General features: G+C 28.7%; 1 protein-coding gene across 1 annotated transcript in view; it reads right to left on the minus strand.

Annotated features, from left to right (window-relative positions):
* Positions 1-20,525, minus strand: part of LOC106688230 (Dpr-interacting protein gamma) — a gene marked incomplete at its 5' end in the record, with an annotated part of 231,029 nt that overhangs the window by 31,277 nt on the left and 179,227 nt on the right. Inside the window, 1 exon segment of the mRNA XM_067053310.1 lies at positions 11,083-11,231. Within this exon segment, the coding sequence (XP_066909411.1) occupies positions 11,083-11,231 (149 nt within the window).

Here is a 20,525-nt window from a genome sequence, read left to right on the forward strand (position 1 = left end):
ATATATAATACGATTGATACATATTTATATATGTTTCTTCTTACAACAATAGAACTTACCATTCAAAATACCGTTTACTATCCGTAGGATCATTATTAAATAAAATTAAAAAAAGAAAGTATTAACGTTCTGGAGGATTAGAAATAAACACAACCTGCAGATTACAATGTTGATGTTAAGATGTGTGTAATAGATAGAAACTGATTTTTTATTTTTTTGGAGGGGGAGGGGTTGTATACTCTTATAAAGGATTTTTAAATGTTTGTTACTAGTGTGATAGGTAATTATTAATAAGGTAAAATAGTCAGAAAATCACTAAAACATAACGAAAATAGCATAAGCAAGGTAATCGAGAGAACATTTATTCAACTTATAGAAGATTGATAAACTGGCATGTCACCCAGAATCGATATTCCAAAAAGGTACAGCGTTGACAAGGCTGACAGGATGACAGACGTAAATAATAAAACGCCGGCAAATTGTTCGAATTAGTGACAGTGGTTGTATTGTAAAGGCACCGCTATTCAGATGTTATAAATATTTTATTAAATCATAAATTAATATGATATTAATTATTATTTCAGATAAAGAAATTATAATTAATATTATGTGACCGTGTGCGGTCATAATACCTCAAATAGAAAATCAAATATTTATTATGAATCAACTTGTTGCGGGGCTTCACAAGAACTAAAAAAAAAAAAAATACAAAAACTAAAAATAAGTAATAAATTAAGAAAGTAAACTAACATTTAAAACAATAATCTATGGTGTGATTTAAAATTATGTACAAAATCTCAAAATTTATATAAAAAACATGAAAATAAAATAAGATGTGAAGCAAAAAGTATAAATAAACAAGAAATACAAAAAAGAATTAGGCATATAATGAATAGGGAAATAATAAGAAATACAAAATAGATAAGTTATTATTTCCCTTTTCATTATATGCCTAATACTTTTTTGTATTTCTTGTTTATTTGAGGTTTATACAATAAATAGTTTATAAAATTTCTACAGTATAAATAAATATAAAATTATTACAGAAAAAAAGATAAATTCTTATTTTCATTTAAAATTAAAAGAAGGACCCAAGTCAAATAAAATAAAATAATCAATCCACATTAATATAGAAAATACACCAAAGGAACCGTGTATATAAAGTTATTATAACCCAAAGTCGATATAACCGATAGACATCATATAAATATGAAATACAATTTTCATAAATGAAATAATTACTGCAAAATATTATTAAATGCTTTATTTGGAAGATGCTTGATTTATTTGACAAAATTATTGTATACGCAGTTGAAATATACGTTAATAAAAATAAGTAATGCTCTGAAAATCACCGGTCCAGATATATTCGTCACTATAACCGATAGTTCACATATAAATGTGAAATATAATTTTCAAAAATTACATAATTGCTGCAAAAAACTTTATTAAATGCTCTATTTGGATAATGACTGTTTTATTTGACAACCAGTCATTATATCCGAGGTAGAAATATAAGTTAATAAAAATAAGTAATACTCTGAAATTCCAGGTCCAGAAATATTCGTCACCATAATCGATAGACATCATATAAATGTGATATACAATTTTCATAAATAAAATAATTACTGCAAAATATTATTAAATGCTTTATTTGGAAGATGCTTGATTTATTTGACAAAGTCATTATATACGCAGTTGAAATATTCGTTAATAAAAATAAGTAATGCACTAAAAATCACGGATCCTGAAATATTCGTCACTAAAACCGACAGACATTATATAAATGTGAAATGAAATTTTTAAAAAATCAAATAATTACCCCAAAAAATTAATGAATGTTGTATTTGGATAATTTTTGCTTCGTTTGACAACCAGTTGCTCTGCGAGATTGATTTATAACTTAATAAAAATAAGTAATGCTCTAAAATTCCAGGTTCAGAAATATTCGTCACAATAACTGATAGAGATCATATAAATGCGAAATAGAATTTTCATAAATCTAATTATTGCTGCAAAACTTTATAGAATGATCTATTTGGAGGATTCTCGCTTCATTTGCCAACCAGTCGATATATCTGTAGTTGCAATATACGTTAATAAAACTAAGTAATGCTCTAAATATCACGGGTCCAGAAATATTCATCACTATCACCGATAGACATCATATAAATGTGAAATAGAATTTTCATAAATCAAATAGTTACCCCAAAACATTAATAAATGCTGTATTTGGATAATTCTTGCTTCATTTGACAACTAGTCGCTCTGCGAGGTTGAAGTATACCTTAATAAAAATAAGTAATACTCTGAAATTCCAGGTCCAGAAATATTCGTCACTATAACCGATAGACATCATATAAATGTGATATAGAATTTTCATAAATCTAATTATTGCTGCAAAAATTCATTAAATGCTCTATTTGAATAATGATTGCTTTATTTTACAACCAGTCATATCGATAGTCGTTATAACCGATAGATATCATATAAATGTAAAATATAATTATCATAAATCAAATAATTTGCTGAAAAACATTATGTAAAGCTTTATTTGGATGATTCTTGCTTCATTTGACTAATCGTTATATCCGAAGTTGAAGTATACGGTAATAAAAATAAATAATGCTCTAAAATTCACTGGTCCAGAAATATTCGTTACTATAACCGATAGATATCATATAAATTTGAAATAGAATTTTCATTAATCAAATAATTTGCTGAAAAACGTAATTATTTGTTCTATTTGGATAATGATTGCCTTATTTGACAACCAATCGTGAGATCCGGGCTTGAAATATACGTTAATAAAAATAATTAATGCTCTAAAAATCACGGGTCTAGAAATATTCGTCACTATAACCGATAGACATTATATAAATGTGAAATACAATTTTCATAAAGCAAATAATTACTGCAAAACATTATTAAATGCTCTATTTGGATGATGCTTACTTTATTTGATATACAGCTGTCATATCCGCGGATGAAATATACGTTAATAAAAATAAGTAATACTGTATAAATCACGGGTCCAGAAATATTGGTCAATATGACCAATAGACATTATATAAACGTTAAATAAAATTTTCATAAAGCAAATAATTACTGCAAAACATTATTAAATGCTCTATTTGGAGGATGCTTACTTTATTTGATATCCAGCTGTCATATCCACGGTTGAAATATACGTTAATAAAAAAAAGTAATACTCCAGAAATATTCGTCACTATAACCAATATACATCGTATAAATGTGAAATATAATTTTCATAAAGCAATTAATTACTGCAAAACATTATTAAATGCTCTATTTGGAGGATTCTTACTTTATTTGATATCTAGCTGTCATATCCGCGGTTGAAATATACGTTAATAAAAATAAGTAATGCTCTAAAAATCACGGGTCCAGAAATATTCCTCACTATAACCAATATACATCGTATAAATGTGAAATAGAATTTTCATAAAGCAAATAATTACTGCAAAACATTATTAAATGCTCTATTTGGAGGATGCTTACTTTATTTGATATCTAGCTGTCATATCCGCGGTTGAAATATACGTTAATAAAAATAAGTAATACTCCAGAAATATTCGTCACTATAACCGATATATTTTTGCCGAGCTCGTTATAACCTCAACTTAATTTTCATGTCAACTTAGTTCATGATTGACTTTGTGAAAATTAAGAAGGCTTAAAATTATTTCAGCCTTTATTCATTTTACATTGTTACAAGACTTATTTTCTTCTCGGTTCCTTATCTTTACTGTCTTCAACAGAACATTAATTCGAAACCCGAATGAACATTACACGTTTAAGTAGGATCAGCTCAGAGAGTAGAGATTCCAAGTAGAACACTTTCGGTAATTAATGAGCAACTAATTTGTCAGGCCAAAACAGTAAATCTCACTTGTTTGCAACTTTTAACGCCACGGGTTAGAGTCCCTTAATTGGTATTTGACTCCAGTTAAAGCAGATGGTTGTTCTGAACTCGTTCACTTTACCTTAACCACTTTTTATTTATTTTTTTATTAATGTGTTGGCATTTACAACTGTATTTACATAAAAATGCATTAAGTAAACTCACCTCGGAGAATTGTCAGGAATAGAACTGGAGGCAAGGTTAGAAACTAATGGGTTTGGGTGGTTGAGGAGTTTTTCATGGAAGGATTGGTATCTGGTTCTGGCCAAATCTGCAACATATGGAACATTGAGGCCCTGATGGATTGATTTGTAACAAAGTAAGGAGCATTAAGGATTTTGGATTGTAAGGATTGGATTCGATGATTTAATGGAGCCCCAAAGCTCAACTCCGTATGTCCAGATAGGTCTTATAATAATCATGTAGATCAGTCTTTAATAATGGATTGGAGGTTTAGACTGTTTGTTTAGTAAATTTTGTAACAGTCGGAATCGACGAGCAGTTTCTTGTCTTTTCACTCTTGTATGAGAATTCTATGTCAGTTGTTTGTCCAGATGTAGTCCTAAGTAACGAATCTGTTCGATAGGAGTTAGTTGAGTATTATTAAAGGATACTGTGGGGGAGGAGGGTGTATGTGATGGTGGGATTTATTAGAATTTATTTTAATCCTCCAGTTTTATATTTTTATATTATAGATTTTTTATATATAGATTTAGTTATCACAGATAGGTCATTGTTGAACCTTTTTAAGATTTATCGAACAATATAAATCGATTTAGTTAAGTTTTTTGTGTTATTTTAACAACAGTATCCTCGTAGAAGGACTGAAATTTGTCCCAAAACGTTCGCACAATAAAGCATCCCTAATCACAGTAAGGGAAGGTATTGGAGTAGTGCAGAATTTCGAATTCGAGTTTTCATCGGAAATATACGTTTTGTGGTCCCTTGAGTCTAAAGATCCAACTCTCGCAAATGTTTGGCCAGTCTATGTACCTATGTGTGGCCAGTCTGTGTACCTATGTGTAGTCAGTCTGTGTACCTATGTGTGGCCAGTCTGTATACCTATGTCTACCCAGTCTATCTCAAAAATCATGTCGTACAAAACCGAAATGACACGAAGACGGGTATATGCCTCGGATGTGACAATAATTTAAATATGTTTTTTATTAATATTATTTTTGTTTTTTGTTTTTTAATAAAAGCGATTCATTTTTTTTTTTAAATGGAGGAGACCAGGGCTTGGCATTAGGGATAGGTTGAGCAACTGATGTTTATTCTCACAAAAATATTGCAAACATATTTTATCCCCCACAATTTAAGGACATTAAGTATCATTGAGCAAGTATTAATTCATAAATAGAATTTCTAGCCTTCATCGGGGCTAAAATCAAAGAACAAGATAACAACCAACGAATACAAAAAAACATTTAAAAGAGAAAACTACAACTCCTACAAAGATAAACACCATTAACTAAATTATAGCCCATTAAACTAGCTTTAATATGAGTGCAAATAGACTTCTGTACGTCGAATGGTTTTTGAGATGTAGATATCACAAACTACTGATTTTTTATGAAATTTTTCTTTTTTCAAAACTATATATCGGGAACTATTGAACCTACCTAGCTCTATTAGGACTCATATTTTAGCAAATTTACTCTACTCTAGATGGTGTTCTCTTAAGTTTTCTAATGTTATTGGTAATTTTAAAGACATAGCCCCGAATGAAAAATTAATTTCTCCAACCTATACTTGGCAGACTCATCAATTTTGACTAGTAATTATGCATAGTTCTCATATCATTAATCAAAAATGTAGGTGAAATAATTCCTTTTTTTTATCCCCGGCTCTTGTACTAGAAGCTTAAAAACTTGAAATTGAAACTTTTTCTTTGCAGTCTTCTAGAAATACCGAAGATAAAATATTTGGGCATATTTGACCATTAGCCACAGTTATGTTATTATTAATAATATTTCTTTTTTATGTTATGTAATTATTTAATAACAGATAGGCCTGTTAGGCTTTACCTGGTTAATGTAAGAGACACATTTTTTTTTTTTTACAATTGATTATGGAGGTATAGTCTCATACATAAGACACCCCTAACAATATACAATGTTATCAATAAAATTAAGATAAAATAACTAGATTAAAATAATAATTCCTAATAAAAGATTAAAGTAAAGTTCATAATAAAAACAATGACATTTATAGATTTAACAAAATAAATAATTGACTTGTAATGAAAAAAAAGTGAATTAAATTATTATTAAATTAAAATTAAAGAAAAAGATGAAGAGAAAAAAATTATGATAAAATAAAATTTTAGAGAGAAAATAACAGAACTTATAAATATAGGATTTATAACAGGATGTTCTGCAGTCTTCAGGTTGAAGTTAGATTTACCAAGTTGTAGTAGTACAAGAGCCGGGAAGAAAAAAAGACAGTTATCTCACCCCAATTTATTATTATTAAATAAAAACTATGTATAATTACTAGTCAAAACTGATGAGTCTGCCAAGTATAGGTAGGGGAAATAAAAGATGGCGGCTTTTTCAAGTCCTTAAAAAAACAGTAATTGTTCATTCGGAGCTCTATATCTTAAAAACTACTAGCAACACTCCAAAATTGAAGAGAACATTATTTAAAGAAGAGTAAATTTTCTAAAATATGAGCCATAATAGGACTGACTATTTATGTCCAATAGTTCTCGAGATATAGCTTTATAAAACGCAACATTCCATAAAAATGTACTAAAATATCAGTAGTTATTTTGAAAAATTCATATCTCAAAAACCATTCGACGTGCATATGTCTATTAGCACTCAAATTAAAGCTATTGTAATGAGCTATAAAGTAGCTTATGATGTTTATCTTCGTAGGAGTAATAGTTTACATGATATTTACTAAAATAAATTGATTTATAGTTGTTCGGGCAATAAGTTTGATTTATGAAAAACTTTATTTTAAAAACTATTGGACGTACAGATGTCTGCCAGCCCTCAAATCAAAGCTAATTAAATGCGCTATAAAATAGTTAATAATGTTTTTCTTTATATATTTTTGAAAAAAATATATCTCTAGGTCCATAAGACGCACATATGTCTGCAAGCACTCAAAATAAAGGAAATTTAACTTACTATAAAGTAGTTTATAACACTTATATTCGTCGGGGTAGTAGTTTTTATGATATTCACATATGAATATAAATTTGACAAATGAAAATTTGTCCGAACAACAATAAATCAATTTATTTTAGCAAATTTCATGTGAACTATTAATACTACGAATATAAACATCATAAGCTACTTTATAGCTCATTACAATAGCTTTAATTTGAGTTCTAATAAACATCTGTACGTCGAATGGTTTTTGAGATTTGAATTTTTCAAAATAAATCTACTAACTACTGATCTTTCAGTACGTTCCGTACATAATTATGAAATGATGCTTTTTAAAAAGCTATATCTCGAAAACTATTTAACGTAAAGAACTCTATTAGGGCTCATAATTTAGCACATTTACTCTTCTTTAAATGATGTTCTCTTAGGGTTTCTTGTGTTGTTACTTTTTAAGATATAGGGCGTATAAAAATAATTTTATTTTATCGCTTTGAAACAGCCGCCATTTTTTATTCCCCCGACCTATACTTGGCAGACTCATCAATTTTGACTATTAATTATACATAGTTTTCATTGAAGTAATCAAAAATTGGGGTGAGATAACTGACTTTTTTCTTTTCTTGGGCTCTTGTACTATTATCAATATTATTTTAACAGTAGGTAAGTGGGATTGGAACTTCATGAACGATTTTTTGATATAATCCTCTATTTGTAATTCCTGATGAAATATAATATTTATTATACGAGTTAGCAAAAAGACAAATTTCATTTTATTTCTAAAACCTCTTCCCTGATCCCGGGTGTTTTGAAATATTTAATGATGATGCTTTATAGCTATTAAGTTCATTCAAAATAAACATGCCTTTCCTTGGAGTGGTCCCGTATAAGGTAAGCTGACTGTAATGATAATAGCTGGGATAATCCCCCCCCTACCTTCCCCCCCATACCTCCCCCCGCCATTTCCTAATTGAAGCATTATGGAGTCCTGCAATTTGTACAATATCCTCTCCAATTTATCATAAAATCCTTTCCCCCCTTCCAAGAAGTGCTTGTTCAGGGCGTGTATTTATTAACCCAATTTCAAACCGCTCTCTCTACCTTAGAGACCATTATTCTGTTATTAAATAAATTAAACGGATCTATCTTACCTTATATTAGGGCTAATTGCTAAATTTTAATGTACAAATTAAATTTTGATTTGAGCTTGATAAATTATTAAGTAAAGTGTACCTCTTTAAATAATGCTTATGAAATTTCTGAATAGGCTTATTTTTACTATTTTTTTTTTTACTTATAGCATTCAAGCAGTGCCCCGGGTTGGTTGGCAACATATTTTAATTTTTCTTTTTAGCTCACATCCATGAATAGTGTATCAAATGGAAAACAGAGATAAACGTTGATAAATCAGTACAAATAACTTTTACGCTCCATCGTGGTCTATGTCCTCCTGTTTAACCCGGACAGACACAGTAAAATACCTTGGATTGACATTGGACTAACGACTTACACGGACCTCTCACATAAAAATAACAAAAAAAAAGGCTAAATTTCCGACTTAAATTATTATTTCATCTTTTAGATAAACGATCAAAATTACCACTTTCAGAAAAACTAAAGATTTATACTTCTCAGACCAATTTGGACTTACGGTGTACAAATTTACAGATATGCCAAAAAAACAAAAAAAAAAACTTACTACTAAAACTGCAACAATTTCAATCAAAATTACTAAGACTGATCAGTAGCGCTCCCCCCTACATCATTAACAAGAACTTACACAAAGACTTACGAACTCCCTACGTACAAACAACCATTAAATCACTATATAAACGGTTTTACGACACACTACCCTTATACACTAACCCTCTAATTCAAGGATCTCAACTATCAACATGAGACTTACCAGATATGAGACAATGTTTAGGAAGGAGCTGGAATAGGGACCTCTTAAATTGATTTTTAATTTTTAAATTTTAATTTTAAAGGAGAGATATCATTGGATGACCTTAACTTTTATGGCGTTGTTTTTTTTTTTAATTTATTTTTCTCTCTGTACATCTCATTCGCTGGTTGTAAAAACAATGGTCCCAATGAAAAAAAGAGAGGATGCTAATAGATGGCGAGTAATATTATTCCAATTAATGTTAAGTTTTATCCAATAATAAATTAGATATATTTAAAAAAAATTGTTTAAGAAATCATTATGTTGGAACACAACAAGAAAAAACATTAATAAAAACCTATTTAAATAATTTCATGACGACCGAAAAGAGCGTATGAAATTATTGTATTATTAAATTATTGCATGATAAACTAAGTATTAAAAGAGAAAACAGTATTCAACTGATATAATGTGGTGTCTCTACGTTAAGCCTGTATTTTAAAAAAAAATTATTCGTAATCTCTGATAAAATGAGAATTCATCTAAAGTAAAAATATTGGCTGTAATATAAGTGTGAGATGACATTCTATCAAATTTTTCACTAAATATTTAAATTTTTTTTTAGAAAAAATTAATTGAATATCTATTTCTATTCTAAAACTACAAACAAATGTTAAATTGATAAACTACAAAAAATGCACTATTTATGTCAGGAAAATGAACCGCCATATTTCCTTCAGACTATTTTAGGCATCAATTATTTTATAATTTTTCCAATACTTTATAAATAAATTTAATAATTAAAAATGAGGATTATTAGTGGAAAATTTCAATCAATAATTAACTTAGAAGTATATCACTGACAAAATCATATTCTCCACTAAAGGAAAATTTAAATTAAACATGAAAACCACTGATGTTGATGCAACAAGTTTTAATCGATTTTTATTTTCAAAATGCAATTTTATATGAGTATATTATATTTTCAGAAAAATAAATTTAAAATTCATGCTTTATTGAAATTCTTTATTTCTCGATATCTCCAAGCTAATTAGTATGTCTCCTTTTCGAAACTAATAATCCACAGTATTTGTAAAAAATAAAATAAAAAGTGAAAACAATTTGTAAATATCAAAACATAGATCGTAATATTTTTTTAACTTGTAAGCTATGCATAGCAACTTACTGAAAAGTTTAGTAGTATGATATTACTGAAGGAGCAAATTAATTATAAATTATATGCATGCACCTCTCTATGGCCCGTCCATTAAACAAAACTGGGTTTCGTCTCGTCTGTATGGTATCAGACCACATCATTATAATGTTGCAATGATCAAATCATGTCGATGACCAAATTCATGTTAGGGACAAAATGATGATAATTTAAACGAATTCATGAACAACTAAGTATTAAGAACAGGTTTTTGGTTTATTTTCCATAATGATAAATATAATTTGGTTTGCATTTAAAAGTATTGTTAATTTTCTTTTCTTTTTTTTTTTTTTTTGTTAATGACATTTTAGAACAATCATGTAATTAATTAATGTATCAAGGCAGTAAATAATTTGTTCCAGAATGATAATAATAATAGAAAAAAAAACCATTCCCTGGGTCAATTCTTGTAGGAAAATGTATTATATTGTAATAGGAGATAGTGAGATAACAGGAGCTCATTTGTGCTTCTCTTCTCCCTACCACGTCCGTTTCATCTCGCGTCACAATTTTCATTTACTCCCATATAATTTATTATATAATATATAATTTATTTTTGCTCGAGTTGACCCAACGAGAATCAAATCATAATACTTAAAATTGTAGAGGCCATGGGAGGGAGGAGATGTAACAGTATACAGTGTGTCCCACTGTATATTGTTTAACGATATGCAATAAAAAAATACTCTGTAATAACAAAAATTAATCATCAGAAAAAGCCAAACAGAAGTTAAATTAAACAGATGGAAAGATAACAGTTATTCAGACAATTTGTTATTATATTAGAAAAAAAAATTCTTGTAAAAACTCCCTTATTTACATTTTAAATAAATATTTAGTCACCAGTTGAAGAGAAGAACAGACATAACAATGCTATCTTCTTAAAGGCTGAAAGAAAAAAAAAACTTGTTTAAAAGTTAAAATTAAATAAAACGCTTACCGTACAACCTCAGGGTCCCTTCTGCTTTTCCAAGGGAATTTGTCGAAACGCAGTTGTAGGTCCCAACGTCAGATGGGTTGAACCTTTTGATTACCAGGGTCATTTCCACTTGGTAGTTGTTTCGCTTTTCACGGATTTCGTGCTTTGGCCTGTAAAAAGAGGAAAACGTGTAATGAGCTTCGTACTTCGTGTAGCAAAACGTAGATTGAATTTCAGTCTAATATTTGGAAGAGTCCATAACAAAAAACTTTGAAATAGCAGTAAATAACTAGACAATTAACGTTTCGCCAATTTATGGGGGGGGAGGGAAGGAGAGGGGAGGGAAGGAGAGGGGAGAGAGGGAGAGAGAGAGAGAGAGAGAGAGAGAGAGAGAGATTTAAAAAATCCTCATTATCAATTTTTTTTTGCATCATGCTTTTACTTTTTCAGTTTATGGATAATTCAATAAGAAACGTGATAGACCAATGAGAAAGAACAAGTAACGAAATGTCAGAAAAATCTTTTTATTTTAAGGATTAATGGGAATGTCCAGTGTGCATAGCTTTATTTGCACAATTTGAACTCAATATAGTTCCGCGAAATTACGTCGAATTCTACTTATTTCATACCGGATTAGGTATTCGTTATTTCTTAATAAAATCGTTTCTGTATCAATGATGCTAATATAAAATATACAATATGTATTTCAAGTCATAACTACAATAAACTGCGCTTATTCATTTATTTTATTTCAATATTCATTTATTCTATTATTTTATTTCAAGTCATAACTACAATAAACTGCGCTTATTCATTTATTTTATTTTATTATTTTATTTCATTTATTTCAAGTCATAACTACAATAACTGCGCTTATTCAACGATCAAATATGTTAGACCTCTGTGGGACTGTATAAAATGTGGGTGGTAAGAATTTGGGTTTCCAAAAGTATGCAACAATTGTTGGTTGTATCATTATGGCACCTTTAGATACGCTAAGCTTTGTTGTCATTATTGCACTCAACCGTTTTTAAAAGAAGTTCAAATTTATTCTGCGCAATCTATAGTGGTACTCACCGAGAAATCTCATAAAAAAATAATTTAAGTTTTTTTCATGTTTTATTAATGCATTGAGTATGTATACATTGATTTGAACCGAAGACAACTTATAATCGCTCTTACTTCTCTGCCACGCCCTGGATCCCATCTTAAGGCCTGCCATTTTGGCTTCACTTTTCCGAAGAGTTTACCCCCTCCAAGATTCACAAAGGGTAATAATATCAGGTCATTTTCGTTACCATTCTCCATTGTCGTGTAACGAAGAGCTTTATAGTTCTGTCAATTAATTTTAACTTAGTCCTTCTCAGAAGTTTATTTTTTACAAATGACAAAATGGAGAATATACATATGAATTGATAATGAGATAATTTCAGATAGCTTGAAGGTTCGCCACAGGACTTCATTTAATTCCTGCACGGGAGAGAGAAAAATAATTGGTAACTAAGAGCGAAATGTTTTCCCCCAAGCCAGTCCCCCAAGCTTGTTCTCAATTAGATTGTTGGATTAGCTTCACTAAACCGTGAGATTTTTTTGAGGGGTGAATCAACACCTCTGTTATAACTCTATGTGTGAGTGTGTGTGTATATATATATATATATATATATATATAATAATTGTTCTTCTGCTGATTTGAGATTATTTATTATTAATTACTCCATATCCAAGCGATCTACTTGCACTATTAAATTTACAAAGATGATATTGCCATACTCCAAAAACTGTGCAAAGATCTTAGGAGAACATGATAACCAAAATTTATCACAAGCTATAATATTTGAAAAACAAAAAAAAAACACCATCCAAATTAATCTATTAATTTAAAGTTTTTAAGATATATTCAAATAATGGAAGCCATCACCTGGTGAACATAAATTATATAATTAATACTAAAACCATATCTAATATATAAAAATAATTTCTTTTTTCCGTAGTATATGCTACATCCGATTATTCATTATACCTTATTCATCGGATTATGATGGTGTTTTTGCATTTCAAATTCGTCAGTAATAATAAAAAAATATTAACAAAACTAAATATTTTTGGCCCTTAGACGAATGAATTTTTTTTCATGTTTATTATATGCCGATCGATTAGTCTCTGTTTGTAGAATAAAAAAAATTACTGATCCTATCAAATGATGTTTTATTTACTAAAAACAAAAAAAAAACAAATAAGGATTTTAGTAAAGTAGTTTAAAAAAATTATTTTTTTTGCATATCATATCAAACCTGTAAATACCATTTTTTAAAGAAATTGGAAAATTAGAAAATTTTCACCTTATTATTGTATAAAATATAGTCGTATTGTATATATTGGGTTGTAAAATAAGTTATTCAATATTTCAATTTAATCCTCTCTGTGTTTATCAAATCATGTTTACCTGGTCAATAATGTTATAATGTTAATAAGGAACACTAAAAGGATTAGTTAAGGTGCTTTTATGATTTTTTTTTTTTTTTATTTCCGAAAAGGAAAAAACAAAACAAATAAATACTATAAAAATTTAATAAAAATAGAGACAAAATGGACAATTAAAAAAAAAATCTGATTCAGTTAAAAAAAAAAAATTCAGGATCAAATTAAACGTGAACGAAACATTAAATCATAATGTACTAAAAACTGAAAAATTATTCATTTTTTTTTATTTTTCTGTCAGTAAAAAATGGATGATAAAATTCAACCTCTAGGGAAGGTTATATGGGCTATTTCAAATTCGTCAGTAAAAAAAAAATCAACAAAATTAAATATTTTTGGTCCTTAGATGAATGAATTGTTTTTCCATGTTTATTATAGGCCAAACAATTAGTCTCTTTTTGTCGAGAAAAAAAATTACTGATCCAATCAAATGATTTTTTATTTACTAAAAACTAAAAACTAAAAAAAAAATAAATAAATAAATAAGGATTTCAGTAAAATATTTTAAAAATATATGTTTTTAGCATATCATATCAAACCTGTAAATACCATTTTTTAAATAAATCAGAAATTAAAAAAATTTTCACCTTGGTTCATTTGAAGAATTTTTTTTAATTAAGTACTAATATTGAAGCATAGTGAGGATTATTATATAAAATATATTCATATTGTATATATTGGGTTGTAAAATAAGTTTTTTAATATTTCAATTTAATTTTCTCTGTTTGTCAAATCATGTTATAAAGATTAGTTGAGGTGCTTTTATGCATCAGTTTCAACCGAGATTCCTTATCTTTAAGTGGTATTTTGATTGCTCAAAATGGGAGAGAAATAGAATTAATTTTCGTCATTTAATGATTTTTTTTTTCTATTTCCAAAAAGGAAAAAACAAAACAAATAAACACTATAAATTTAATAAAAATAGAGACAAAATGGACAATTAAAAAAAAAAATCTGATTCAGTTAAAAAAAAAATTCAGGATCAAATTAAACGTGAACGAAACATTAAATCATAATTTACTACAAACTGAAAAAAGTACTCATTTTGAATTTTTTTTTTTTTTTTTTAATTTTTCGTTCAGTAAAGAATTAATGATAAAATTCAATCTCTACGAGCAGTGAATGCACTAGAAGTGGCGAGATAGCTCGAACGACTCACTACACTATCGGAGAAGTCTTGAAATCAACTGAGGCTAATCTGATGCAGCCCTCAATGCCTCTGACAGGAGAGGACATGGTCGACAATGTGCTTCAGATAAAAATCTAATTCCGGCTCTCCTGCCAATGCCAGCTGCTCAGATACATCTTTCGTGAGGGGACCTATAGTGTATCCTTTCGCAAAACCCAGATTTGGTCCACCATTTTATCGATTGTCATGTAAAAATAAAGATAAATTGACGTTTAAAATGACATGAAATAAATCAGTATTATGTAGAAGTTCGTGTTAATGAATAAGGATTTAAGTTGGTTACTAAGCATCATAAAATTCAATAATACAAAATATTATTATTAGATTACAACACACTTGTGTTTCTCAAGGTATTCACAGTAGTGAATAAATAATATTAATTCAGGCAATAATAAAACCAAAAAAATGTAAATACTGTCCAGAGGTAACACATCCCACATTAACAGTCTGAAAATCCCAACCTCATAAATAGTAAGTATGAAAGGGTTTAATACTTATTAGTTGAGTAAGTTGAACTGTTTTGGATAGACCTATGCCCATATCAGAATACTTTCTATGTAGGTAGTATTTTTATGCTATTGATGTTAAATATGCTATCTGTGATGTTTAGGTAAAATTTTGACGTTTTTTACAGTTACGAGGGTAATCAAAAAAGTTTTACATTTTTTTAAATACACAATTGCTTTCATTTTTATCAGATTCAAATATTATTTTTTAACAATTTATTTATTTTTATATACAACTGTATACATATATACACATCAAGTAAATTTACTGTAAGTGATATCATGACATGATACAAACATATGTAGAATCTACCCATTGATAGAACTCCAAAAACATTTCTAAAGGAGAAGATCTCGAGGTCATCTTCTTTTCAGACGCCTAGGAGGATTATTAGGTAGTGAAGGAGAAGCCAGGTTAGAAACGAGTTGGTCTGGGTGTTTAGGAAGTTTATTATGGAAGGATTGGTATCTGGTTCTGGCCAAATCGGCAACATATGAGACCAAATAATTTTAAAAATATAAACAAATATATATTCTTTTACACATTCCTTTCCATATTGGAGCGTCTTCAACGCATCGACCAATGCGTTGAAGACGCTGCAACATCGTTCGAATTCTCCGTTATGTCCTTGAGAAATCGTTGAACCTCATTTTTTAAGTCCCCGTTGCTAATGAATTATCTTCAGAGCAAATATTCTTTCTGAGATGTGGATTTTATGGAAAGGGTTTTTGATATTATCTCCTATAAAGTCAAACACCAACCCCGTTTCGTTTCTAAAATATAATTGGCATGAGAGGATACCGTGTTTTTTTAATATTCACGAATTTCGTGCTTACTTAGACGTGGATCGACCTAGGGGTCATGAGTCTCACATTGACTACACCCAGCCTCTAAAATGTATTCTTTATTGTAAAGAAGGAGGAAACCTGGCGGATCAGCATTATTTCTGCCCAAAATACCTCGTTGTACAACCATTGGTCTAGAAACAATACTTCATTACGAAGTACTCTGAACTCAAAACCCTTCAAAGGTTGTAATAGTAAAAATTCTTTTTCTGATACCTATCAAACACCTATCCAACAGTGTTGACATCTCTGCTTCAACATGACCGCCTACAGCTTCAATTCTCCTTGTTTTTCATTGGCTCACTCCCTAGGTAATATTATTTTAGTTAAAATTTAGCTTTAACTGTAGATTATTCTGCAACTTCTTGAGATCAATAATAAGGAAAAATGAATACATACAAAAAATGTACGTTCCTTCAATAATTTATTGTTACTAATACTCTTTCTCTAGGACCTCACTCCCTAGGCATTACAACAAATCTTTTAAGCAAGGAAGTAACCTAGTAAACTAAGAAGAAAAAACATCATATGAAAAACAAAATTGAACTTTTCAATATTCTACCAAAAATTTTAAACATTATTTACAATCAGGTTTTTTAATTTTTAAAATACTACAAGACCTTACTTATGGGATTACTGCCATTTTTTAAATAAACAAGGCTTTTTGAGAACTACTATTAATACTCTTTTTGTATATATGTTTTATTCATGGTCATCGAGTCTTTATCCTTTAATCATTAATCAATCTTTCAGACTTTACATAAAAAAGTGAGTCAGAGAGAACAGCCTCAATAAATAACTGACGAAGGGCTGAAATCTCATGGTTCTTAAAAAAGAGCTGTATCTCATTTTTTTCTGTAATCACTCATGACTCATTCTTGTTTAATCGATTCCTGAATAGATTCTAATCACTGTACTCACTAAGTATGAACATGCTTCAGCAATTAAATAAGATATGTGGCTGGAAGCAATCCATCCCAAATATCACGTGAGAGGCGATAAACCAGATAAATAAAAAGAAAAAAAATAACCATAAAAGTGTGGTGGAATGATTAACGTCTTCAGCGGCAATAGTTGACGTTTGCAAAGAGAGTATTTGAAATGGGTTTGCCACTGTTGAAATTATTATTAACATTTTTATTTCTTTAGCATATTTCTTTTAAATATATTTTTAATTATAATTCATTTAAAGTTACATTATTTTACATTTGTTTTAGTGGCAAACCCATTTGAAACCTCTCGCCATATGATCAATTACAATGAATTAATTAAAAAGAACGTGTGTTGTTATCTGAAAATTATAAATGTTTTGTAATATATGTAAGTGTAAATATTGTTCTATTGAAGAATAAAGAACGTAATTATCGTTACATATATATCTTTTTCGTTTCACACCAACACGCACTAAACAAGTTACAATTTTTTTAATTCATTATTTTCACTACCTATCAGTACCTCAACTAAATTTACTCTTCACAAAGCGTAAATTTGGTTTGGACAAAAGTAAATAGAAGAAAAATGTAATTCTCTGAATTACCAATATGCCACTGTCAACACTACTTTCCCTTTTTTAAATAAACCTTAAAAATTACACATTTATTTATGTTAATGTAGAGATGAAGCATTTGAAACTGTCTACTTTCGGAAACGATTTTCCACCCACCAGGCCATGTCAGAGTATATTTTTGCTTTGGCTTTTTAATCACTTTTATTAAGTAATTACTCATTTTTAATGATAACATCAACAATAAATTATTTAGCTAAGAAGTCTTCAGTAATTAGACTTCAAATTTATTTGGAACCATCATTCTATATTATTATGGCTTTGTAGTTTAATGATTTAAAGTTTCACTTCTAAATAGTATGTTTGTCTCATGTGACCGAAAATGTTATACAGTTGAGAAACATTCAATTAGGCATCTCATGAAGGAAAATAAAATTTGTAAGTAAAATATTACTTCTTTATTAGATAGACTTCATCTTGACAAACGACTACCCTGGAATCCTCACATAAGACAAGCGGTCTAAACTTCTAATTTATTAAAAAAGACTGATCTACATGACTGTAATAAGGCCAATTTGGACATACGGAGTTGAGATTTTTGAATCCACTAAACCTTCGAATTCCTCTCGTATCCAATCCTTACAATCCAAAATCCTTGGTAAAATCCTTAATGCTCCTTACTTTTCTAAAAATAAAATGATACATAAAGACCTTAATGTTCCCCATAAACGACCTAGCCCGAACCAGACGCCATTCCTTCCATTATAAACTCCCTAACCACCCAAACCTGCTAGTTTCTAACCTTGCATCCTCTTCCATTCCTAACAATCCTCTGAGGCGCCTGAAAAGAAGATGGTCACGAGACTTGCTAATGTAAAAACTTCATTAGAGTGCTACCAATGGGTAGTTCTCTACATATACCTGTATCTCTCCATTATAACTGAGATCAAATTTATTGAATGAATTATAAAGTGCAGTGATAAATTTATATATATTATAAAATATATTTAAACTGTAACTTAAATAATGTAACCAATTTTTTTTTTTTAAATATCAGGCTTATAGTTCTAAAAATCTAAAAATCGAATTCAATACTTTCTCTCAGCTTTTGAGTACAATAGTAAACATTTGACATCTTGTTTGATTGAAATGTATCCTATTTTTTGCATCTCTCACTTTTTGAGAGACATTAAAAAAAATATTTTCACTTATATACCAAAGACATTAATAAATATTATTATAGTAGCATTTAAAAATAATTAATAAATATCTTTTAAAGGCTTAAAATAAAAAAAAACTAATGAACTGATAAAATTATATTTAAAAAAGATCTGATCAATAAAAAAAAAATATTTGAAATATCTAATCCGAGGACATTAAGGTTTCAGTAAAATTCACCCAAAGTCGACACAAAAAAGTCCACAACATTTTGTCGTTTAATTAGCTCGTTGGATATATATCAATATCGAGGATTTAGCTTGACAGGGGAGCTCAATAAATTGGCAGTACCTCTGACACGAAATAAATTTATTATGCGAAACTGAAGATAATTACAAAATATAAATTTAAATTTACGCAAAGTCTTAAAGGAATAAAAATTACTTGATAGAGGAATATATATTCCTCAAAATAAAATAAAAAGAAAAAAAAAACTTTACACGATAAAGTAATGTAATATTTTGAAAATCAGTGCTTGAATCTTTATTATGTATATAAAAAATAGAACTCAAGTATGAAAACAATTATTGATAAAATTAAAATAATAATAACTTAAATAATTAAGTAAATAAACTAAAAATCCAAGTCTTTTCTCCATTTAAGTATTTGAAAAAAATGGAATTGAGCTCTGGGGCTCCACCAAACCATCAAATTCTTCCCGCATCCAATCGTTACAATCCAAAATCCTTGATGCTCCTTATTACGTTACAAATAAACTCATTCAAAGAGACCTTAACATCCCATTCGTTGCAGAATTGACCCAAAATAGATATGCGTCTTTTTATTCCAAACTCCTTAACCATCCTAACCCATTAATTCTTAATCTTTCATCCTTAACAATCCCTGATAATCCTCCGAGGCGTGTGAAAAGAAGATGGCCACGAGACCTTCTAGTTTAAATTAATGTTTGAAGTACCACCAATGGGTGGTTCCTTCCCAAGATTTTCAAGTGTATATGAAACATACTACATATTTACCTATTGTATTATTTTGTACAGTTGTAAATTACAATAAATAAATAATTTAAAAAAAAAAAAGTATTTGAAAAAAATATATAAATAGGTAGGGAATGAGATACGAATCAAATAAATTTAAAACTTATAATAGTTACTAATAAGCACATTCTGAAATCCACAGATTTGTAATTCATTGGATTTCCCACCCAAGTATCGGTCAATGAAATCGAGTTGAAGTAATTAGAATAATTAATTACATTTAATTAAATTAACAACAAACACTCAAATCATGTAAGTTATGAATAATGACAGATCTCGAAGAACATCAGGATCTGACACTGTTTCGTTCATTGAAAACTTAATTAAACAAATGAAAACATATACATATTGTTGGCATTAATTAATTCATTGGTGTACTAAGAATTTCGTGTTTTCTGTAGGAGGTTTTTTTTTTTTAATCGAGCAACCATTTAATTATTTAACTAATTTAATTTTTTTAATTTTTATCATAATTAATAATGTAGTTTACTTAATGATTTCAAATTTATATATGAATGAATGTAATGTGTTTGTTTATTAAAAAATAATATGAAAAATGGATCTATTTAAATAATTAAGAAGATATGGCCGTTGAAAAAAAAATTCATCTATGAGAAATTTCAACTAAAACATAAATAACAAAATTAAAAAAAAAAAGTTATATTCTTAAAAAATATTATATATTATATAATTTTATATCTTTTTCGTTTCACACCAACACGCACTAA

This window comes from Halyomorpha halys, unplaced genomic scaffold (assembly GCF_000696795.3).
Source record: "Halyomorpha halys isolate HHAL.00 unplaced genomic scaffold, Hhal_1.1 Scaffold1085.1, whole genome shotgun sequence".
NCBI classification, from domain to species: Eukaryota; Metazoa; Arthropoda; class Insecta; order Hemiptera; family Pentatomidae; genus Halyomorpha; species Halyomorpha halys.